The 26,478-nt window shown below is 39.1% G+C and overlaps 1 protein-coding gene across 1 annotated transcript in view; it reads right to left on the reverse strand.

Moving 5' to 3' along the window:
- drd2b (dopamine receptor D2b) overlaps positions 1-26,478 on the reverse strand; it is a 74,165-nt gene that overhangs the window by 32,659 nt on the left and 15,028 nt on the right. The window contains exon 2 of the mRNA XM_048190045.1: positions 9,251-9,557. Coding sequence (XP_048046002.1) covers positions 9,251-9,529 — 279 coding nt within the window. The 5' untranslated portion in view covers positions 9,530-9,557. The remainder of the gene's footprint in view (positions 1-9,250; positions 9,558-26,478) is intronic.

Raw genomic sequence — 26,478 nt, forward strand, 5'->3', positions numbered from 1 at the left:
AGAGCCATTACCGCGCCTCCGCGAGCTCCACATACGTTATGGTTCGTTTCCGTCAATATGTGGCACAGACTAACGCGATGTTCACAGGCTGTAAACTGCCGTTAATTTTCGAAAATTAGGGAGATTTACCGGCCGTTTACGGGACGAAAATCCCATTTTTCATGCAGTGAAAAAATCGTCTTAAAGGCAGGGTAGGCAAAAAAATGTATAAAAAACTTTTTTTCAAAATTTGTTTAAACTTTATTTATATATCAATACATAATTAAAATGTAAGTACTCTGAAAAGAAAGTATAAAAATCGAGTGTCTGTAGACCTCTCACGACTGTTTTAAAGACAGCTCATTATTTCCATTCACTCCACCCCCTCCTTCTGGGCTCCTTCCAAAGCCACGCCCCCAAAACGCATGAACGTGTGACTCCGACCACTGAGCTGGAAGACGCATTATTTACCTGAGACGAGCGGAGAGGAAGGAGCACAGTGCATGTAGTGACATCATGTCAGAATCACATGTAATAAAAATAACTTTAAAATTATGAAGATAAACAAACAAGATGTATTTTAGTACTCACTATCAAGCTAGCATATTGATATTGGTAAAGTTTAAAATATATATTTTTTGATTCGCTAACGAGCTAGTTATCTATAAGGCAAAGCTAAAAACAGGTTGCATGATACACGTTTTTCCATTACCATCATTTACACTGTGATGAAGATGAATTTCGTGTAAGATTCATAACATATACGTTGTTCTACAGATCAACAGAGTAACATACACTCAAATATCAACTCACAACTGCATTGCAGACACAAAATAATAACACACACATACAACAAAGTGTGTACGACACACACAGATACAAGATAAAGACATCAGTAAACATAGGTAGAGAATATAAAAACAAAACAAAGGCGAAAAAAACGTGCAGGTAAACTTGCAGGTGAACATGGTAAAAGACTTAGACAGAGGGTAAAATTATGCACAATTCAACACTATAGCTATCATTATTTATCGTCTCTACTACGGCTCGCTAAGTAATGTTATGTTAGCTATATTACGCAGCTACGTGTGCTAATGACACATGCTTCATGAAAAAATAAACAAAAAAATATGTATGATCAAAATACAAAAAGAAAGATTTACCTGTCCAGCAGAAATAAAGCCATCAAGGAGTCACTTTTCAGCCCCTTGAGTTCCCTCAGTTCTCGCCATCGCTGGAAAGCCACGCCGATATTAACTCGCGTTTTATTTCTTTGTTTATCCAAAGACTTTTTGTTCATTGCCTTTTCTTGTACTGTTACTGTCTTCCTTTTTTGCCTGGTTTGCCTTCACTAACTGCATAGGCCGATACTGTGAATTTAGCTTGCTGTTTCTCTGCCATTGTTTTGGTATTCCTAGGATCCGTGCCTCTTGGATTCCCCAAATCAAACGTGCGCGCGCAAGTGGGCAGGTCATGTGTGGCAAAAGGGTGGTTGCCATGGTTGCGAGAGAGTGACAGCCGCCTAAGCCAATCCTATGTTTCGTCCCGGATGGAAATAATGAGCTGTGTTTAATACAGATTAAACGGTCTAGAGTCACTCGATTTTTATACTCTTTTTACCAGAGTTCTTACATTTTAATTATGCATGTATATATATAGAAAGTTTAAACAAATTTGGAACAAAATTTCTTACCTACCCTGCCTTTAATGCCTTAAATGCCTTAAAATAGCGTGAATGTAACTCTACACCCTTTCCTCGTTTATTATATGTGGATCTATGAATATGCTAATTAGCCCCGCCTCCACTCACTTGCACAAGCTCAGAGATCCACTCGGTCAACTTACTGAGGTAAACGCTGCACAATAGCTTTTTACAACGTCGGACACATAACTGTAATTAATATAATTAGCCTTTTTCTTGACTACATTATCAAACAGCTAATAATGTGTTGGTAATGTTACATAAACCATGTTCCCATTCACCATCTCAAAGTCAAACAGTTGCCTTCTAAAAATCGATGTCCTTAGAAATTATTTGAACAACTCAGAACGTCAGTGGGGAAAGGCATATAGTTCATCATAGCATCGTAATTGCTAAATCTACCTGATTTTCCATATCAACTGAAAAATATACTGGGATAACCTGGCTTCTTTTGAGACTCCTTTGCATGGTCAATTAATGATGCTAAAGCCCGCCGACACATTGACGTGATTGGTTACAAGGTAGTTTGTGATGTCACGTCTTTAGATCACTGCAGTTTTAAAGAGAAAATTCTCAGCAATGGAGCTGACTTGGTTTGTCTTAAAGCATATTAAATACACCACAAAGACATATAAACAACATTAAAAACTTGATTTTCACCACAGGGGGACTTTAAGACAACTGAGTCAACAACTATGAACATGTAGACAAATGTAGAACGTCACAGTCCTTTATAGTCCTTTTTGAGTTTTTCAATATAAACAGCTCTTTTTGTGTGTGTGTGTGTGTGTGTGTGTGTGTATGTGTGTGTAAGTAAATGAAGCTTTCTTTCACTGATTGGTGGATAACCATTCATACTTCTGGTTGTGAGCTACTTTAGGGCTTCATTGTAACAATATTTACAGAATACATTGCATAAACCCTTCTAATCATTCACCGTAAGCAATACGGTGGCCACATTTTTTTCAGGGAGGGCGAAAGAGCAGCTGAGCTGACCCAGCAAAGTGCAGCCAAAGGCCAGTTTCACAGACTGATGCGGAGTGAGATGGACATTGGTAAGCGACATGGCAATGATGCCAAGTGGGTCTCTCCTTTTCTCTTGACCTGCTGTACATGAAAAGCCAATTGTGCAGAGCCGCAGAATTTCAAAGTTACCACCGAATGAAAATGTCAGCATGCTTTCATTTTAACCATGATTATGCTTCTCATGTATCTTTAATAATGCTGTGCTACCACTGAGGTTTTTGCACATCTGAGGTTAGAGTGAAACTTGATATGGATGATATTACAAGGCCGCATGCACATTTATGTGGAGAGTTTGTAAGATTTGATGGCAATTGGTTTATTATTATTCATTGTGGGAAATAATTTTTTATGGATTCAACATTTTAGCTCATTAAAAACTGTTTTTATGGTCATTTCTAATGCCTGATGGGCTTGTTTCATTGAAATCTCAATAATATTGAATGGTCTCATAGACCGTCCCTTAAAATCTAGACAATCTGTGCTACAAAAATGCATACATTCCCTACATTCTCAGCACTATTATAATTTTTTTTCTGGTTAATGGTGAAAGCAAAGAGGAGTTCAACAGAGAATGCCTGTTGCGCTTTAGCAATGGGATTGTAGGCTTTTGAGATAATATTGCCCAAAGCACAAACTGAATCTGTATATCCAACAGTTACAAACAAGAGGTTTCTCAGTCACTCAGTCTCTACCAACCAGGTTTATTAACTGAAGGGTTAGTTCACCCAAAAATGAAAATTCTGTCATTTATTACTCACCCTCATGCCGTTGCACACCCACAAGACCTTTGTTAATCTTCGGAACACAAATTAAGATATTTGAAATCCGATGGCTCCGTGAGGCCTGCATAGGGAGCAATGACATTTCCTCCCTCAAGATCCATAAAGGTACTAAAAACATATTTAAATCAAGTTCATGTGAGTACAGTGGTTCAATATTAATATTATGTGTGCCAAAAAAAAAAAAAAAAAAAAAAAACGACTTATATAGTGATGGCCGATTTAAAAAAACTGCTTCAGGAAGCTTCGGAGCATAATGAATCAGTGTGTCGAATCAGCGGTTCAGAGTGCCAAAGTCACATGATTTCAGCAGTTTGGCGGTTTGACACGCGATCCGAATCATGATTCGACACAGAAAAATCATAACACTCCGAAGCTTCCTGAAGCAGTGTTTTGAAATCGGCCATCACTAAATAAGTCGTTATTTTGTTTATTTGGCGCATAATATTAATATTGAACCACTGTACTCACATGAACTGATTTAAATATGTTTTTAGTACATTAATGGATCTTGAGAGAGGAAATGTCATTGCTGGCTATAGAGGCCTCACTGAGCCATCGGATTTCAACAAAAATATCTTAATTTATGTTCCGAAGATTAACAAAGGTCTTACGGGTGTGGAATGGCACGAGGGTGAGTAATAAATTACATTATTTTCATTTTTGGGTGAACTAACCCTTTAACTACAACTAAAACTAAAGCCTTTTTTTTTGTTTTTGTTTTTTGGTTAGCTAAACTAAATGCCAACTGGGATAAAAAATTACAATGCACACAAAAAAATAAATAAAAATAAAAATGAAAAATATATAAAAAAAATAATTAAAAAAAATAATAAAAAACTATAATAGTTAGGGGTGTGACGAGATCTCGTCGAGGCGAAAAGTAGTCTTGTGATATTGCCATGACAGAGTGTTAGGATGATTAGGAAAGAATATGCCACCGCTACGTTTACATTACACCACTGTCGTTTTGCTTTGTATTTAAATAAAAAACATTTAATTCAGTTGGATAACGGTCGCCGCCGCTCCATATTTACAGAGTTATGCGCGATCGCTGAAAGTGAAAGTAAACGCGAGCGCGCATTCAAACGCGATTTTAATACCCCGCATTTTGAAAGCGGCTCCCTGATGCATGCAAATATCTCTCAATATGAAAGCTATTTTAGGCTGGGCAGTGTAGTTGTAACCATCTCTTAGCTCTGTATCAAAGAAAAATGTTGGTCTTATTTGCACTTTGAATATTAAGAGAGTGCGATTATGGTTGCACTTATTGTAAAGTGTTACCATAAAAATGAATAAGAGTTTTCTCTTAATCTTATTGAGCACAAACAATAAGGTTTTATTTGTTAACATTAGTTAATGCACTGTGAACTATCATGAACTAACAATGAATGACTATTTTTATTAACTAACATAAACAAAGATTAAAGCTGCAGTCCGCAACTTTTTTTGGTTAAAAATTATCCAAAATCAGCTTTTGAACAAGTACATAACCAGCCAGTGTTCAAAACTATCTAATTATCTTGTCTCGATTCACAACAGTAAGCTTGTAATAATGTTTTATAATAAGAGCGACATGGCGGATTTCCGCAGGAAATTCAAGCATGCAGCAGTTCCTCTGTGCATCATTACGTCACGTCCGTAAACAAAGGAAGGAGTACCGTCGAAAGGCTAGTCAGTTATATCATGTGAGGAAGCTGCCGGTAGTGGCACATTTATAGCCTTTTCTCACAGCAGCTGAAATAATTAAACTTATCATTTTGATGGCGGATTGTAATCCAGAAAGGTCCAAATGACAATCATCAGTGACAGCTGGAGATTCAGCCGTAGACAAAAAGCAAAAGACTTTGGACTGTGGAGTGGATACAGAAATTGAAATCTACAGGTAACGCTAATACACACTAAATACACAGTCACGCAGTGCTGATGTTGTTAACAATAACAATTTGAGAACAATATAACAGTAATAATAATTTGCACGGTTTGGTGTGATCAGAGCTAAGCGATCGTTAGATTTAATCAACATTGGCAGCACGATTTATTGTAGGCCTAATGCTTTTTTCCTCAGTTGGTCAAAACAAAAGTGGCAGACATGTTACTTACTTGTTCAGATGTTATTTTCCAGTGAAAATTCTTATATTGGTCATACTTTCAAGATGTAGAATCTGTGATTCTGAAGTTCAGTATCCACACCGGTGCGGTGACTGACAGCAAACATTAGATTCATCCACGCTGACGAGCTGTGCCGAGGCACAACGCACGTACAGATAACTGTTCCGCATATGACTGCAATCGCATGTTTCAAACAGAGATGGCGACAAAGAGGAAAAACTGCGGACAGCAGCTTTAATAAATACTGTAGCACATATATTGCTCATTGTTAGTTGATGTTGGTTAATTAATGTTAATAAATGAGACCTTATTGTAAAGTGTTACCATTTTTATTTATACTGTTTTTATGATCAGTTTGTGGAAAGGAGTTCAGTTAGGAGGTCAAAAGTTGTAGAAGCTCATAAATCATGTACAGTAAGGTCTGAAGAGACTGAAATCATACAGGAGAGAAGTCAGTCAGTTGAGTTAGTGGCAAAACCTTTTACAGTACTTGAGTATTGTTGTCTTTTACTGCAAATGATAATTCATACTCAGAAAGTAGAACTGAAATGACATTCATTACAAGATGATTAGTTAAAACATTTCAAATACACCTGCAGAATATTTTTTCTAGTCATGTATATGCCATTGAGAATTTCTTAAAAATAGTGTGTAAAAATCTTGTCTCGTCTCATCTCATGAACTCAATCTCGAGTCTCGTCTCGTCTCAAGAGATAACTGTCTCATCACACCACTAGTATTTAGACTTAGAATGACTACAACGTACACAAGAGTCAAGACAACCCTTTGTATGTCAGGAGTAATTGTAAGCAGTTGGTTACCATGCACACTCAAAAAAATGAATTGTTGGATTTACTTAAAAAACAAGTGTCAAGTGGTTCCACGCAACAATATTGAGTGATTTGTACAAAAAACTATTTAGTTGAATGAACCAAAGAAATTCAAGTAATGCTGACAAAATTTCTTTGAGTAAATACAAATCATTTGAACGTCACTGTTACATAATATTATGTGCAGTTTACTTAACAATGTTATGTTGATTACGGTGAACACATTTTTTTTTTTTTGAATAATCATTTAAATAAAAAGGATACAACATATCAGAATGCAGCCCCTCACCCCAAAACGCGCTCAAAAAATAACTAATTGAACAAACTCAATTGAATTGAGAACAGGAATTTCATCCTATAAGCATGCGTATATGAGTGCGCACAGCCTAAACACAGGTGACACGCTTCTGCATGATGGTAACCACAAAATGCAAAAACATTACAGAAACTACTCTAAATGTCCAACATAACTGAACATTAAACACTAACATAAACTAACCACATCTTTCCCCTTACTGAAAAACACATAAAATAACACTTTAATCCCTAAATTTACTCTCCTAATGCAGTCCCTTGCAAAGCATGCTGGGAACTACGGATCCACTGCACAGTTAGTTATGTCAACAATAATGTGTGCGTTTCACAAAGCAATGTTAAGTTGACTGAACAAACACTTACTAAGTAAAGCTGACAATACTCAATTTTAGTAGAAACAACACAGTTAAATTACGTTCATGTAGTTACATGAGTTTTTTAAGTAATGTGAACAAGGGTGGTTTGAGTGAAACTAACAACAGTGAAAGTTCATCTTTTTGAGTGCACATCCTTGAGCTTCATGCTTGAAACCAAGGCAGAGACTGTAATTTTGGTAATCACAGAGGAAAACTGAATGATTTTGCTGAATGATCTATTCAAATGTGTGTTAGACCAACAATATTATAAGTTGTTTTTGCAACTTGTAAGTTCACAGCATGCACTTTGGCATTAATAAATTGTGTATATTATTATTACCACTGTTAGTGAGGTTTATTTGTTAGGTGTTGAATAGGGATGCAGAATACTGGCACCATATCAGTTATCTATATTGTTTTTAGGTTGATATTAGACATTTAATTGTGGATGCTTATTTGCCCTATTTTCAATAGGATTATAATATCTTTCCATTTATCATTTATCGGCCATAATATGAAACAAGAAATTATCTGCTGAATTTTAATATCAGATTTATGATATTTTTCATATAAAACCTTAATGTTGCAAGATGTCAAGCAAGAAACTAAAACTTAAAGATCTTATGTTGCCTTTTTAACCTCTGTCTTTTATATATCTTCATCACAAGTTCATGATAGCACCTGTATGCTTCTTTTTGTAGTCTTAAACAGAATGTAACACCTAAAGATGTAAGGATAAAGAGTGAAATGACCCTACTTCATGCATAACTCATTTAGTCCTCTGGTTTCTGTGAAACCTTTGTGGGGCTACAAATTATAGTCTGAGGCGCGATATGTTTCGAGGACAAAGGACGGATCAATCAACTATCTGGGAGCTGGAAATCACACAGCCAACACAAAAGCTGTGTGGTGCCATGTGCATTATACACTGAAAGCTGTAAGGTGCCAGCTCAATGCAGCCCCTGGGATATGTACCGAAGGTTTTAAGCGATTGTCCAATTAAAGGTGCCCTAGAATCAAAAATTTAATTTACCTTGGCATAGTTGAATAACAAGAGTTCAGTACATGGAAATGACATACAGTGAGTCTCAAACACCATTGTTTCCTCCTTCTTGTGTAAATCTCATTTGTTCAAAAGACCTCTGTAGAACAGGCGAATCTCAACATAACACCGACTGTTACGTAACAGTCGGGATCATTAATATGTATGACCCCAATATTTGCATATGCCAGCCCATGTTCAAGGCATTACACAAGGGCAGCCAGTATTAACGTCTGGAGCTGTGCACAGCAGAATCATCAGACTAGGTAAGCAAGCAAGAACAATAGCGAAAAATGGCAGATGGAGCGATAATAACTGACATGATCCATGATTACATGATATTTTTAGTGATATTTGTAAATTGTCTTTATAAATGTTTCGTTAGCATGTTGCTAATGCACTGTTAAATGTGGTTAAAGTTACCATCGTTTCTTACTGTATTCACGGAGACAAGAGAGTCATCGCTATTTTCATTTTTAAACACTTGCAGTCTGTATAATGCATAAACACAACTTCATTCTTTATAAATCTCTCCAACAGTGCGTAATGTTAGCTTTAGCCACGAAGCACAGCCTCAAACTCATTCAGAATCAAATGTAAACATCCAAATAAATACTATACTCACATGATCCGACGCATGCATGCAGTATGCATGATGAACATCTTGTAAAGATCCATTTGAGGGTTATATTAGCTGTGTGAACTTTGTAAATGCACTGTATTATAGTCGAGAGCTCGGGGGGCAGGGAGCACGTGATTTAAAGGGGCCGCAGCCTGAATCGGTGCATAGTTAATGATGCCTCAAAATAGGCAGTTAAAAAAATTAATTTAAAAAAATCTATGGGGTATTTTGAGCTGAAACTTCACAGACACATTCAGGGGACACCTTAGACTTATATTACATCTTGTAAAAACTGGTTCTAGGGCACCTTTAAATTAATTGAACAGTGCATATTTAAACAACAGCAAGACACTTTGAATCATGACTCATATCCTTATAGTGTTTAAAAGTTAATGTTGAGGCTCATTTTTTGCCTACAGTCTGAGGTTATTTTCAAATTCTAGCAATCTGAAATGTGGCTCCATATGACACAATTAATGTTTCTTACCTCAAGATACACCACCCAGGGCATAACTAATGTGGCCACGAGAAGATCTGCCACCGCCAGGCTGACAATGAGGTAATTAGTGGTGGTCTGTAGCGCTTTCTCTCTGGAGACTGCCATACACACCAACACATTGCCGAAGACAATGACAAAGATGAGGAGAGTCAGGAGCATGGCATAGTAGTTATACTGATGCTTGGCATCACAGCTTGTGCCGTTGAGGGTCCCGGTCCCATTGTCATAATAAGTGTCATTGTAGGGATACTCCGTGAGGAAATCCATGAGCTGTGGCCAGGAAAGATGCCTGAAACTGAGAGACATAATTCACTGTCAGTGAAGCCACAAACACAGAATGAAACCAAACAGCAGTATGTCAACACAAAGGAAAATGTTATTGATCAGAAGTTGCTCTATCGTGTCTCAATAGAGTTTTTGGTTTATGTTTTATTTTAAGCAGAAGTGTAATTTCTATGCTATGTTCTTCACCAAATTAAACAAAAATTAAGATTGTTTTCAAACAGCTTTTCTGAACACTACACTCTTCCATTGGTTGGAAAACAAATAGTCCAACTCAACCCATTGGTTTAATCAGTTTTGCTGTCTTGAGCTAGTCAGTGGTTTTTATACTTTTTGGGAAAAAGAAGAACTGGCCAAAGGAAAACCCTCAACTGAGCCTGGATTCTCCCAAGGTTTTTTCTCTATTTCCGTCACCTGATGGATTTTGGGTTCATTGCCACTGTCACCTTTGGCTTGCTTAGTGATGGTCTAAAAGATATTGAAAATTCAGTAATGTTATAGATTTGACTGCACTGACACTATTGGATGAGAACACAACTTGAACGTTAATAATACGACTGTTTTCTACAGAGCTGCTTTATTGCTAATTCAGCTTTGTTTCATAATAACATATTCATAATAACAAATTTTGCAACATTGGCTATACTGAACTAAATTGCGTCGATGTTGAACTGAACTGAATCAACACTAAACTAACAAGCAGAATAATGACACTATTGTCTTCTGTAGAGCAGCTTTACAACAAAATTTGAATGAATTTGAATCAGAATTTTGTCTCATATTTGATTTTTTCATTATTGATCATTTCCATTTATTACTGTAAAGCAGATTTGAAACTGTTGTATAAAGCGCTATAGAAATAAAGGTGACTTGACTTAATAATCAACGTACAAATAGTTTACTAATAAATTTTTATGCACATTAAGTAATGGAGATATGAGCAAGTATTTATTAAATGGAGAAAATATACAGTAGAAGTATATGGCTCTAATGTTTATAGCACAGATTTGGTCTTGGAAGAATTTAATGAGAAATGTTTGAGTTTATATAAACATCTCAAATTTTAACCGCAGCCTTTGGTACCTGAGATGTAGACTAGAGTCTTTTTCTGAGGAAAAATATTTGAGAAGCGAAAGTCTCTTTCCAAAAGTTGCTTTCCATTTAATCTCACTGCTGTCTAGGAGAAATAATTGAGATCTCATTAATACAGTTATAAACGTGTCAAAACACTGAGGAAAAGAAAATTAATTAGAATGTGGGTGACATTGAGCATTGTAAATGAACAATCAGCACAATCACAGCATTCAGCTAACACTCTCTCAATCACACCCATCTTCATTTGCAATGTATAATATTTGATACACACACATTAAGGATATATCTTCCATCCTTCCTCCAATTTCTCCTCTAAGCACCATAACATTGGACAGCTGCTGAAACAAGATTGATTTTTCTGTGTGAATAGTGGCATAATAGCTGTCTTGTATTGATTTGGAATTTAAACAGCAAGATCTATTCCTGCTCCAAAATAAACATCTCAAACCAACCAGAAATAGCAGTGAGACTGAGCATACAAGCTTACAGACAATTAAAATATATATTATAAATATATAATATTTATTCAAATGATAGTTAAATATATAGGGTTGAGGTAAATTGAGGCAACTCTCAGTAACTGTCTGAGTCAGAAATCCAGTTTGTTTTCGAAAAAATATTTCTTGAATTAGAGCATTTTCTGTCAATTATGTTACATACAGTAACAACACAATAAAACACTATTATAAATTAACTTAACTGAAATAAATTAAATTAACTGAACTGAAAAGTTGAACTGTGTTCTCAGGACAAAAGTGTTATTTTCTGATTGTAAGTTAATACAATTCCTTTATTACTAATTTATTTTGGCCAAAACAATGTTGTATATCTTTATTGTCCACCGATGTGGAAAATTGTCTTTGGCTCACCAGCACATAAAATAACTATACAAATACTAGTGTTAAAAACAACAAAAATAGAACAAAAAACAGACAAATTCACATTTCATAAAAGATTACAATTCATGCGGCTGTCATTTAATTTAACAAACACTTGCGGAATTGAGAATTTTGATAGCATTTGGAATAAATGATCGCTTGAACAAAGTTGTTCCCAGGCGCAAGTGCTGTGAAGCAAAGCAGTAGCCGTAATGATGCGAAATTCATGACAATATACGGGGTAAGATAACGTTACCAGCAAGCATAATTCACGACAGACGGCAATAACAGTTTAAAAACAAACTTTAAAACTCCAACAAACAAACAAAACGAGCAAACAGGACACACGCGGTGAGCACAGGGTCAGCAGCGGAGCCGTGCCCCCCGAAAGAACAATGCTTTGGTATTTTTGCTGTTTCATGATTTTTTTGTGTTTCATGATTGTTAAATTAAATTGTGATACTATCAGGTTAATGTGGTAGTAAACCTAAACTCTTCCATTCTCCTGTATATCCTGAATTAGACATGCATTTTGGTGTGGAAATTCAGTCTGATCTATGTTCATCATCAGTCAAGTGCTTTGCACTTGTGAATGACAGTTTATCTAATCCGGCATGTCACTGCCTCATTGTGCTTATCCACTCTGTTACTGATTAAGGCACTGAAGTCTCAAGAGAGTCATAATTTTATCTCGTGTTAAACTCAGTCAATCAATAATTAAATGCTTTCTTGTTATGACAAGCCAGTGTAAAGAAGAACCATATGTTGCACTATAAGACATTCACAAATGATAATAGCAAAGTCTAACGAACCGAGAAAAACACAAATGTTCAAGCTTGAAGGTAAAAAAAATAAATACGTAGTGCTTCATCTTTTTCATTCCCATAGAAACCAAAAAGTAAGACAAAACTACAAACAAAGAAATGAAAAGCGAAACAAATGGCCTTTTACAGAAGCAATCTCCCTGGTCCTTTTATAGCAACAATCTATATTCGTTGCCCTCGACAGTTACCCAGCATCACCTCTGTAGCTGAATGTGTGTGTGACGCTGATGCCACAGACCCAATGGAGCAAGTGAGGGCTGCTGATTGATGCAGACCGCCTAACAAAATGATGTCTGTGTCAAACACAGCAGAGAGGACCCTCCATCCGGCTTTGACAAACAAGAATCAATGAATCACTTCGAACCACTGAGTGTCTTCCCTTTGCTCAGGATTGCTCATCTGAATTGCTTGGCCTGCTTATTTCCAGTCCTAAAATGACTAGAATGTTCTCTGCACATTTTTATGACACAGAGGGCACTTTTATTTAAATATATATGTTTTGGGTTTGTAAGATGTTTTAATGTTTTTAAAAGTATCTTATGCTCAACAACGCTGCATTTATTTGATCAAAAATACAATAAAACAGCAATATTGTGAAATATTATTACAATTTAAAAACTACTTTCTAATTTAAAATATTTTATTTATTTCCATGATGATAAAGCTGAATTTTTAGCTGTTACTACTCCAGTCTTCAGTCTCACATTATCCTTCAGAAATTAATTTAATATGCTGATTTGGTGCTCAAGAAACGTTTCTTATTTTTGTTAATATTGACTATTGTTGTGCTGCTTAATATTATTGTGGAAACCAAATACATTTTCTCAGGATTTATTTTAACAATTATTTATTTGAAATAGAATTATTTATTTATTTATTTATTCATAAAGATGCAGTATATCGGTTAAAAAATGACAGGTGCTATGGGGCAGATTTAACCACCGTTTACATCAATAATACATACATATATGCTAATCCATGAGTGTCCTTGATCTTTAAAGTGTGACTGACAGGACAGTGATTTTCAGTGCTCCAGGCATAAAGTACATTCTGTTATCAGGGTACGACTGCTGCCTCTTGGTACTTTGCCTCTTGGGAAATCTAGGTGAGGGCAGAGATGGATTAAGCTTTTGAATTAAAATTAATGCTGGGGTGATTTCAGCCTCTGCTAGGTAACAATTAGTCTGAAACATCTTTTACCGATCAATAGCATGTGACACTTTGATTTGACTGACTGAATGAAGGCTGGTTTCTCCAGCCCAGAGGATTTCTGATAGTCCAGTGTGCTCCCTGATTAGCTGTCCAATACACCTTGCTCTAGTTGGATACAGTATTTGACATGTTTTCATGGACTATAGAGGCAGGGAGCCCTGTTTCTGGCAGTGTATGATAATCATCACATAAATGAGAAATGACCCCCTAACCAGTGGTTGTAAGATATCACAAAACACAGTGGGACTAGATCCAGCAATAAGACTATAGAGAAAAAGCAATTTCAGTGTCATTTTCCTCATATCCGCCCCCACCTACAATAAAAGTGGTCTTTTCGTGATACGCACTTGAACATATGATGGGGGAGAAAGATTGTATTGCAATTTCTGCTGGCAAAGCATCATTCAACTCTATCTCACAGCAAGCAATATGTGCAGTCTGTGGCATTGGTCTCCGATGGAGGATATCCTATTGCAGGAGTGATGTAGAGAATGAAGATATACGGGGTTGTGAAATTAATCGGGAAGATTTCTTTTCAAAGAGTGAAGATCTTTTTGAGTTTTGATCAAATTTTAGTCATTAAATAAAGCAAAACAAATGGCCTTAAATAATGTAATGAATGTATTGAATTGTGAATAGAATAAACACTTTAATCTTTGAATCGTCAGGTGTTGGGAGCATTAATTAGCAGGAATTTAAGCTGTTAACAGAATTTACGGATTCATTATGCTATTTGGATCAAGGGTTTTCAAAATGTTTGATGCCAAGGGCCCCGAGATATGATGATCCTTTTTTCATGCAATAGAGTGCAACAGTTGGGTTCCGTAATTCTCCGTAGGACAATTGATTTTTAACTATAACTTATTAAAGACAGACCTTCTGTGAGCTAGGTTGTTTATAGATATGCCTTTGTTGAAGCCATCAGCATGCATTATTTCAATTTGTTGTTAAGTAATAATGTTTAACAATGGAAGTCCTGTTACCTATGATTCTGCTAAGAAATCTCCACTAATCAGAGAATTGTGACAACTTGTCCCAAAAGAACATCTTACAACGTGAATGACTGATGTAGCATTAAAGTTTGTAAAACAAATCTGGCTCCATCCTTTATCATTACTCAAAGTAGTAAGAACAACAGACAATCTGCATTAATGGACACAATTTTAGGTAATAGTGGGCCCACAGCTGATTAGCAGAAGTATTTCAGTTAGACAGTAATAATGTGCAGTGCTTCCCACAGGTTTGAAATATACTTGCGGTGGTAGCTGGGTGGAAAATCCTCCTGTTACCCATGGCCAAAAAAATGGTCTACTGCATGTGACAAACAACAAATAATTTGTGATTTTTAACAGTATTTTTATTTATTGAATTTCTTTTTAATTACATAGGCTACTATTACATTTAATTACATACTAATATTATGTATTATTATGCATTGTAAATTACAGCAAAAAGCAAAATTACAGCATTTAAAAGATAGAGTTCTCCTTGTTTTGTCATATATGTCTCTCTCAGTGAATGGGACACAGATTTTACTAATACTATTAAAATCTATATATTGAATAATATGTGTCAAATGTTCCTGGTCTTTTCTTCCTGTGGAGTAGCATCCCAGCCAGATACTACAATAGTTTACTATTATGTAGCTAACTGCACTGATGTGAGTTACCCGGTTAGCCAGAGACATACAAAATAGATCTAAAACACAAAACTATGTATTTTGAACACTGTATAAAATATATACTTCAATTACAGGTTGTGATTCTGAGGAGCAAGTTGGTCCAAATAAAGTAGGTTCTGTCCCATCTGTAACCACTGATTTGTCGAAGCCTCATACTTTGAAAGTGAAAATAAACCAAATTTACTTTGACAGGGCAGAGCACAGCATCTTGTCAACATGTTATTCACACAAACAAGCTACAGCATTTGAGGGGGGTTCAAGTTTTTGTCGGATGTCCACTCAGAATGTAGACGGGCATTATGCAAATGTGTTAACTTGTGATGTGTGAACCGTGGAAATGGGATTCGATTTACAGAGTCAACTCTTTCTTTTAAAGGACAATAACTTTATGATGCACTTTCAGCTTTACAACTTTACAGACTGTTTACATTCACATACAGCTACATTACAAACTGCATGAAAGGTAGTTTTAAAAAAATCCATAATAGAGGCACTTTAAATGTATATGTAACAAGGTCAGTAGATGTGGGAAGAAGGAGGCGGGAACCGGCGAACATTCAACGTAACTTTAATGTAAAATAAACAAAGAACAAAATGAAAGTAATGCCGGCAGACCCTCGCGGACGTCTGCCGGCCACACAAACATAATAAAACATAACGTAACGTCCAGGCCTGGTCCTCTCTCGTCCTTCACTGATGTCGCTCCTCCTTTTATGCCTCCGGAGCTCCTCCGTGAGAGACTCGAGGCCGGCACGCCTCGCGCCGTTCCCTCACGGCTCTCGCCCGCCCTGCTCGTCACATACCCCCAACGCCCCTCGCAGGCCGGGGGGTACTCCCGCGACTGCGCTTACTCCCCCCCGGGGCCTGTCTCGGCGGCCGCAGCACCTGGGGGTAAGGACAGACGAGACGAGAGAAAGGAGACGGAAGCAAGGGAGCGACAGGACGAGAGAGGGGAGAGAGGAAAAAGAAAGAAAAAAAAAAAAAAATTCTTGGTCCGGTTCCCAGACACACTGCCGCCCGGTCCTCAGCCAGCCGGGAGGCTCTTCTTCGCGGTGCCATGCGGTGGCACTGGACGCTCGGTGGACGGCCCGATCCTCGACCGCCTCCTGGCGGCCGGCGATGGCTCCTCCGACTGAGGGCAGCCGGCAGCTCCTCCCCCGTCCCCTGATCCTCCCCATCATGGCGGACGGCAGCAGGCTCCGGCCCACGGCAGACGGCGGCGACTCCTCCGCTCCCTCCAGGTCCAAGACGGCAGCCACCCCACCTCGTCCCAGGAGCACGGCATCCGGGTCTCCGTCCAACCTTTCACAAGGCTCCAGCACCACCGCCTCGGGCAGCCTCTTGCGGTCTACACACACACTCCCGCACTGCCCGAACTCCGCAGCACCGCGATCCCCCTCAGCAGCGAGGGCTCTTCGACAGCATGTCCCTCCTTCCTCCCGGGTTTCGGCACCAATGTAACGAGGTTAGTAGATGTGGGAAGAAGGAGGCGGGAACCGGCGAACGTTCAACAAAACTTTAATACCAAAATAAACAAAGAACAAAACGAAAGTAATGCCGGCAGACCCTCGCGGACGTCTGCCGCCACACAAACATAATAAAACATAACATAAAGTCCAGGCCTGGTCCTCTCTCGTCCTTCTCTGATGTCGCTCCTCCTTTTATGCCTCCGGAGCTCCTCCGTGAGAGACTCGAAGCCGGCACGCCTCGCAGGTGACGCTCATTATCACTCGCGTCACCGGCCTCGCGCCGTTCCCTCACGGCTCTCGCCCGCCCTGCTCGTCACAGTATTGTAATAAATTGTTTTCATTTTGTTTTCAATTCAGTGGAATTGTAGTCACTTCCCTCATTAAAGCAGTTAAATACACAGTCTTTTTTTTAAAGGTGCCCTCGAATGAAAAATTTAATTTATCTTGGCATAGTCAAATAACAAGAGTTCAGTACATGGAAATGACATACAGTGAGTCTCAAACTCCATTGTTTCCTCCTTCTTATATAAATCTCATTTGTTTAAAAGACCTCCTAAGAACAGGCGAATCTCAACATAACACCGACTGTTACGTAACAGTTGGGGTGTACGCCCCAATATTTGCATATGCCAGCCCATGTTCCCAACATTATGAAAGGCATTAGACAAGGGCAGCCAGTATTAACGTCTGGATCTGCACAGGTGAATCAACAGACTAGGTAAGCAAGCAAGAACAATAGCGAAAAATGGCAGATGGAGCAATAATAACTGACATGATCCATGATATCATAATATTTTTAGTGATATTTGTAAACTGTCTTTCTAAATGTTTCTTTAGCATGTTGCTAATGTACTGTTAAATGTGGTTAAAGTTACCATCGTTTCTTACTGTATTCACGGAGACAAGAGCCGTCGCTATTTTCATTATTAAACACTTGCAGTCTGTATAATGCATAAACACAACTTCATTCTTTATAAATCTCTCCAACAGTGTAGCATTAGCCGTTAGCCACGGAGCACAGCCTCAAATTCATTCAGAATCAATGTAAACAATATAACAGTATACAATACTCACATAATCCGATGCATGCATGCCGCATGCATGACGAAAACTTTGTAAAGATCCATTTGAGGGTTATATTAGCTGTGTAAACTTTGTTTATGCACTGTTCAAGGCAAGCACGAGCTCCGTGGGCGTGGAGCAGGAGAATTAAAGGGCCAGTAGCCCTGAATCGGCTCATTTATAATGATGCCCCAAAATAGGCAGTAAAAAAAAAAAAAAAGAATTAAAAAAAAAATCTATGGGGTATTTTGAGCTGAAACTTCACAGACACATTCAGGGGACACCTTAGACTTATATTACATCTTTTTTTTAAAAGTTCTAGGGCACCTTTAATCAAATTACCTCAAATCAAAGTGTGTAATATTGTGATTCACCTTGTAGCTCGTTGGTTTTGTTGGTTAATGGCTTATAGCAAAGACTTTTTAAAAAGGATCCCAATGGGGGAAAATACTTATGATCCAAGATTGCTGAAAAAGTGGGCAGGCACTAATACAACAATCAACATCCTGTTACGGAAGTATACTCAGATACAGAGATGGTGGTTAACAGGAAGTTTTATTGACAGCAACTGAGCAGATAGTGGAAAATAGGTAAGTTTGCAGCGCAATAGACACTTTAACTGAGATGAATAGAGTGGTAAAATGAGTGCCTTTCTCTTAAAGGACCAGGGGATTGTGGATTGACGGAAAGTTTGATGGATAGATGCACACACCTCGCTGGAGACACAGTAAATATACTTGCAGGTACCAACAGAAGACTCAAGGAAGGGGAAGATGCTGGAGAGGATCACAGGAGGGAGCGCTCGAGAAAACACAGGAGGTAATGCTGGAGATAGACTTTGGAGAAACAAGGTAAGAGTCCACTTTGTAGGAATGAGACCGGACAATGAGCTGAAGTGAGGTGTGTGGCAAGATGATTGGCTGGTGCAGGAGCCTGGCAGGTCTGTGACAGAATCTCATGTACCTGGTAGACCGTTCCATCCTCGAGGATCGATGGGAGGGGGGGAGGGGGGGGGCAGTCTGCTGGGCCAGACTCTGTGGGAACAGAAACAGGAGGATGGTGAGGTTTAAGGAGAGACACATAGAAAGATGAATGAATCCTGTAGTGTTAGGGGAGTTGGAGCTGATACATGATGTCTGAGGATGGTGAAGGGACCAATATATTTGGGACTAAGTTTATTGCAGGGCAGGCGCCTCCTGATGTCCTGGGTTGACAGCTAGACCTTCTGACCAGGTTGGTAGGAGAGAGCTTCAGACTGATGAAGATAAGGTGTCACTGCCCTCTGAAGCTGTTGGTGAGCTGCGCCTCAGACCCTCTCGCTCTCTCTGAACCAGTGGTCAACAGATGGAACATCGGATGTATCTTTAGACCAGGGGAACAGTGGAACAATGGTAACCGAGTATGCACTGGAAGGGAGTGAGTCCAGTGGTAGGCTGGCAGAGGGAATCCTACACGTAGTCAGCCCAGGGAGTCCTTTGAGAGGAAAAAGACGACAGGATTTGGAAATCGGTCAAGGATTACCAGAATGCATATGTTACTGTCAGAGGGGGTAAGATCCGTGATGAAGTCCACTCTTAGGTGCGACCATGGCCGGCTGGGAATGGGCAGTGGGTGGAGTTTGCCAAGTTTGTGGCGAGGGGTCTTTGAGATGGCACAGGCAGCGCATCCTCTAACGAACCTTCTCACATCCCTGGCCACGTTGGGCCACTAGAAGTGATCTTTAAGCAGCGAGAGGGTGCTATTGCCCCCTGGATGGCCAGTGCCCAGAGATGAATGCACAGAGAGGATGAGAGGTGTGTGCTGTGCTTGGGTGACATACTGACATTCTGGTGGCTGTGTTTGAAGACCACTAAATGGGTCATGATCACAATAATTTCTTTGGACAGGATGAGCTCAGGTTCTTCGACTTCTTCTGGAGTGTGCAGGTGGGAGAGAGCATTAGCTTTAACATTTTTTGTACCTGGGCGATAAGAAATAGAGAAGTTAAATCATGAAAAAAATAAAGCTCAACGTGCCTGGCGGGGATTGAGTATCTGTGCTTCTCTCAAGTATTCAAGGTTTGTATGATCAGTTAATACAGTGAAGGGATGTTGTTCACCCTTTAGCCAATGTCTCTACTCTTCTAGGGCCAGCTTGATGGTGAGGAGATCTCAGTTTCCGATGCCATAGTTTATCTCTGCTGGGCTGAGGTTGTTTTTTTGGGTTTTTTTTGGAGAAGGCATGAAAAGGTGCCAGTCGGTGGTGTAAAGATGCGGCTGCATCTCCAGGGCCAAAACATTGAAGGACAAATCCGTTGCATTCCTCTGCTGAGCCAGAAAAGGGTGCTGGTTTGTCCATGGGATTGGCGACTACTGTCGGTGAAGAAGTGGTGGTGGTGACGGAAGTGGCAGTAGAGACTCTGGTGGTGGTGAGAATCTGGTGAAGAAAATCTCCTGGAAAGAATCTGGCAAGCTCATGATAGTGTCAGTCTGTAGCAGGTCCGGTCTTCTGTTACGGAAATATACTCAGACACAAAGTTAGCGGTTAACACGAAGCTTTATTGACAGCAACTGAGCAGATCATGGAAAGCATGTAAGTTGGCAGTTCGATATATACTTTGACTGAGATGAATAGAGTGGTAATATGAAGGTCTTTCTCTTACAGGACCAGGAGATCGTGGATTGATGGAAGAGATGATGGACGGATGCACACACCTCGCTGGAGACACAGTAAGTATACTTGCAGGTACAGACATAAAACTTGAGGAAGGGGAAGAGGCTGGAGAGGATCACAGGAGGGAACGTTGGAGAAAACACAGGAAGTAACGCTGGAGATAATCTTTGGAGATCGCTTGAGAAACAAGGTAAGAGTCCATTTCGTAGGAACGATACCAGACAATAAGTTGAAGCAAGGTGTGTGCTTAAATGGGCAAGATGATGATGGTGCAGACAAAGTGCAGGTGTGTGGTAAGTAAGAAGGAGTGCATTGTGATTGCCTGGTGCAGGAGCCTGGCAGGTCTGTGACACATCCATCCTTTATGTTTATGTTAGTTATAAAAACCTAACCTAACATTCAGAACAAAGTAATTGGCTTTTATTTCCCATTATACTAAAATGTAATCAAATGATTACAAATGATTAAAACAGGTCCTAGACAATATTTAAGTTTTCCATTCAGAAGTTTTGCATTCATTAGATATATGAACCTTAAGATGAATATACACTATATTCAAATTGAGTTGCATAGGACTTTTCAGATGACACACCATTCCAAGGTAGCTTTTCAGAAAACACCGCCTTACAACCAGTGAGCAAGCAAAAGACAACAGCAAGGGAATTTTTTTTTTACTTATATTACCTGTAAAGCTTATATGATAATGAAATTACACTGCTAAAAGGCTGTGAATGAATTTGCTATTCTTAAACGTCCCATCTGGAGTATAAATTTACTTTTAAGAAGGTCTTTCTCCATCATTTAATGATAAACCTAAAGTAAACTGTGGAACTGCTGTGTGTGTGTGGTTATTGAGTGGGATTTTGAATGGTCTTGAGAGAGCAGAATTAAACTGTTTCGGTTACTAACATAACCTTGGTTCTCTGAAATAGACGGGAACAAACTATCATCGATACCTGACGCTATGGGGAAATCCCTTTCTCCAAAAATACTCAAGCCCGATTGAATGAGGTGCAACTGAACAGACCACTGGCTTCTTAGCGCACCCAAATAGGCTGCCTCTGAGTGAACTAAAAAGTTCCCTTTCGATAACAGTTCACTCACATTGTGTCAATAGCTGATGCTGTAGGGAACACAATCCAACAGTGATGTGTTATATGCTGTTATAGGACTGTTTAAGCCCAAAAAGGCAGAGAAAAGATCCTATGAGCATGGTCCGGCTGGGATGCCAAACTGAGCCTTTTCCCTTGTAGAGGAGGCCCCTCCACAGTGGAATAGGCCAGGGTGCTGCCGCTAACAGCTGCACCATCTTGGGGAACCATGGTTGGTTTTGCCAGAGTGGGGCCAACAGGAGGACCGAATGTCTATCCTCACTGACCTGGCTGATGACTTGCGGGAGCAAGACTACTGGAGGAAAGGCATACAGATGCACTTTGGGCCATTCATGGTCAAGTGCATCCTTCTCCATCAAGCAGAATATTAGACAGTGAGTGTCCATTATCCTGGAGTCACCCCACTCCAGGACAGCATGTCCAAACCTTGGTTCAGACTGCCTGGCACATGAAACACGAGCAGAACAAATTTTTGTATAAATCGTTCTTAAAGCCTTTCTGACGAGTTTGTTTGTTTTGTTTGTTTGTTTGTTTGTTTTTTTGAAGCTGAGAGTTAAAAACTGTTCAACTTTGGGCAAAACGCACTGTTTGTCACTGTCACTTTTTACCCAGCTATTCAATCACAGTGAAGGAGAGGCGGTATAAATACTACACCAACCAACCATCCTACAACAATGGAGAAGTTAATGTTGCTGGTTACTGCATATTTATTTTAAGTAATACTCTTCAAAATTGGATACTGGTAATAAATTACTGCCTGGGATATTCTGTATCATTATATCAACCAAAGTGTTTCAACTGGAAAAACGCTGCACCTCCAAAGCACTCTCAAACACCACCAGCTGGCATTTTCAGGAGAGCACCTGGCATTTTTTCAGTTTGCTAAAAACGCTTTTGGTGGACACACGTTAATTAATATTTATTGTTATGGCATATGGCCTATTAGTCTCTTTTGCATTCGTACAATATGCTGAAGCCAAACCTGAGAAGGGAGTCCAGATGATTCATAGAAGATGAACATACACTCTCGACACCTGGTTTTATTATTATGTGGATCACATGTTTTTTTGTTTGTTTGTTTGTTTGTTTGTTTGTTTTTGTTGCCGAATTGGTTTGGAAAAGTTGTTGAATAAACAATTAATTTAATTAAAACTATTGTCATATCATATACACACACAGAAACTTCAAGATCTTCACGGCAACCCGTCAAAATAAAAGTTCAGTTTAACTTGTAACAGAAACATAGCCCTATTACTATTGTAGTACTATGTACTACTATTGTATTACTATTGTATGGTATAATGTATGTTTTAATGTAATAGGCTACTAATAATAATAATAATATCGCATCCCATCGGTAGCTGCTTCATACGTATCTTTAATGTATCATATTGTTGGCTATGCATCGAGATGCGTATCACAACGGCGTCAGTTATGGAGATGCACAACCCTAATATATATTCTTTACATACTTTTGCTTCATACAGTTGCTGTAGACTACAACAGATATCCCATATGTGGGACCGTACTGCTCAAAAGGTTAATCTGTTCCTGAAAAGTACAACCCAAAAGTTTGCTTGTGCACAACTTATTTTAGAGAGGACAGCTTCCTGAACCTGGGAGAGTACAACCCAGGCTATATAGAAAGACTACTTAACACTGTTAAACATTCTGCTCAAGTCTTCCTTGCAAAGTTGACTCCGATCAATCGGCTTGATCATCCACATTTTCAGAATCTAACTCGGACTTGAACTGATATGGTAAAACCAACAATATTATTATTAACTGTGTGTTTCTAAATGCTTTAGAAGTCTTGGAAGCGGAAGCTTGTGATAATGGTAAGAGCCGTTACATTTCCGACATACTGCTCATTTGAGGTGTTTGGCCAATCACAGTGCACTGGGTCAGCTGGCCAATCAGAGTACTCTAAGATTTTCATAAGGAGGGGATTTGTAGAAATTAGCACGTTTCAGACAGGCTGGGAATAGAGGAGCTATAATGTACAGTATGTGAAAAATAATGTGTTTTTTGAACTTTAAAGCATGTTAACCTATTCTTTTACACCACATAATTAAAATAATAAACTTGTAAAATAGCATCATATGGTCCCTTTAAAATGTAATTCTGTTCCCTTTATAGTTTTCATTTAAGAAATATGCCTTCTATAACTCCTAAAAATATATTTTATTTTATTATAATCGTAAAATGTATGTAAATATTTTTTAATTAAAACAATAATACTAAATGTTAAATAAAAGGAAAATCTTTTATTTTCCATAATCAGTGCCTTTCTGAATTTGGCTTCGGGCACGTCCCTACAGGCTAGCCTACTTGTTTTGTTTTTCCAGTGCTCTATTTACATGTGGGAATATATAGAGAGACCTCACATCCGCCCTAGATCATGTGCAAGAAAACAATTACTGTATAAACAGTATGAAAAAAATGTATTACAAATATTTTTTAAATGGTAAACCAAGCTCAAAGCACAGTTTGTTAAGTGCTGTGCTTGCTGTTTAAAGGGCAAATTTGTATAATGATGCCATGACCTTTACTTATCTTGGGTCCTAAAGTGTGCCAGAAGTATATGATGATGTGTAATTTGCAGTGGAGAGCAGTTTTCAAATTCCTCTCGGAACTGTTAAGGTCAACGCAGAGAAGGAAAGTTGATCTTAGATAACCACAAAAGGAGAATGTAACCCCGCATTTGTATCTTATCTCATCTGCTGTATTATGATGGGAAACTCCCACTTAATATTGAGAGGGAACAGCTGACAGCTTCCCAGGGTCTGTTTGCAGAAATGACAGTCAGAGTATCATTCAGTCAATTTATCATGTAAACATGCCAGTTTGTTAGGTCCCATAGGTGGGGGGAGCCTGGACGGAGCCGGCAGGTCAATGGGCCGAGAGGGATCGAAGAGGTCGACAGCGGGAGGCGAAGCCACAGGATCCTCTTGCCTGGGCGCTGCTGATGGATGCACGACCTGCGGCTCGACGGCGCAGGGCTGTGAACATCCGGCAGCGATAGGACTGGAGGACTGGCTGAGCATGGCGATGACGTCTGGATGGGCAAAGGAACGGTAAGGGAGACAGAGTTCATAATGTAGTCCATGGAAAATGCAGATGATGATGATGATGATATCGGGTGGGATAGGGTGGGAGTCGAATCCTCGCTGAAGTCAATCAGCCAGTCCTCCCTCTCCGTAGTCGTCTCTCCCTCATCCGCAGATGTCGTGGGCTCACACCCCTGGTCAGACGTCAGATGGAGTTCCACTCCCGGTGCGATCTGGCTGACGGGTTGTGGCCGGTGGAAACTCTCCGTCTGCGGGGGGCTCACTCGAGGCCCGTGGAGGAGATATGGGCTCTGGGTCTGGCTGTGCTCTGGACCAGGGATGAACACTCTCCAGACACCTGATGATGGCTTCTTTCCAGTTGAGTCCGGAGGTGTCTGGGAGGTCCATGGGATGATGGTAATTCGCCCCGATCCATAACAACGACTTCAAGGTCTCGTTGTCGTAGGGGCAAAGATGTAAAGATGTAAAAAGTTCTGTGTGTATAAACAAAAATTTGCCCAAACTTATTTGCGTAATCCATTTTTGGTCCGGTATTCTGTAACGCATATGCTCCAAGGAAGACAAAGACAGAAAATTCAAGTAACACAGCGAAGTTTAATCTCTAAAGAGCAGAACGGGAAACACATGTAACATTAACAATACCGGACACTGAACAGAACACAGGCAGGAAATTAAATACACAATGAAAATGACGAACAGCTGTGATGGTGCTTAGTGTCCATGGTGATTGATGAGTGGCGGGAATTTAGAACAAGGAAGCACATGACAACCAAAACAAACGGGACAAAACGGTGACTGTGACAAATGTATTTATAAACGTTATTTTAAACATTATGCACCTTTTTTGTACAGAAAGTCATTTTATTTAATTGCTTTGAATAAACAGTTTAGTGTGGTTCATTAATATTTTGCTTATTGTGGTCTCAGGAGACAAGCTAAAAGCTTTTTGCCCTAACTAAAATGATGCCTTTTAAATTAGAATATAATTTAAATATTAGAAACATTTTAGTATAAAATTCAAATGTAGTTTTTCAGCCATTTTCATACCCCTAGTGTATAGACTATAAGTTTTTAGCTTGAGACTCTGAATCCTACCAGTTAGGGGATATCAAACATGTTTGATAGCAACAAGGCACATGCTTGTACATCAGTTTATTTTGTTTCTGAACAACTTGAAAGTACTTGGTAGTGTGTTATCTCCAATCATTTAGTTTAGGATGCCCAGTCTTTCTTTGTAACCATTTACAAAGTCAGCAATGATGCTTAGTGTTTGAAATCTGTTCAGATTTTAAAAGTCGTGTAGTGAATTCCAGTGAATTCTTTACATGGCTTGGTGTGCATCTTATGTCAATGTATCACTGGCTGCTAGGATGCAGCTTGGGTTTGAGTTACTTGGTTGCCATGGAAACATCACTAAAAATGCTTTGTATCTCAACACAGAACAGATGATGGGCATATGGCAAAAGAGAGCATTACTGTACAGAAAAAGTTTCCTAGACATACAGGATCCCTCTGCATATCCTTTATACAGTAATAAAACTATAATAAAACTCAATCCACACTTTATGCAATGTATGATCATGAAATGATGCTGTACAATGTTGATTATTTAAAAATATAAGTTTTACAGAAACTTGCAATATCGAGCAGCACAGACTATATTTGAGTGCTCATGTCTTGCTGTGTGTTGGCTCAAAAACAACTCATCTGGGACTTCATGGCAGACATCCTGCATCCAAACATGATAATGCACCTCTTCTAAGTTCTGTGAGTGTGTTCTGTGTCTGGGGTCACATCAAAGAGTCTACCCGTGGAATTGCTGTCTCTCTTTCTCTCTGAGCAGTATGTTGGAATATGCTAGTGCCCCGGGCCACTGGA

This window comes from Megalobrama amblycephala, linkage group LG4, assembly GCF_018812025.1.
Source record: "Megalobrama amblycephala isolate DHTTF-2021 linkage group LG4, ASM1881202v1, whole genome shotgun sequence".
NCBI lineage: Eukaryota > Metazoa > Chordata > Actinopteri > Cypriniformes > Xenocyprididae > Megalobrama > Megalobrama amblycephala.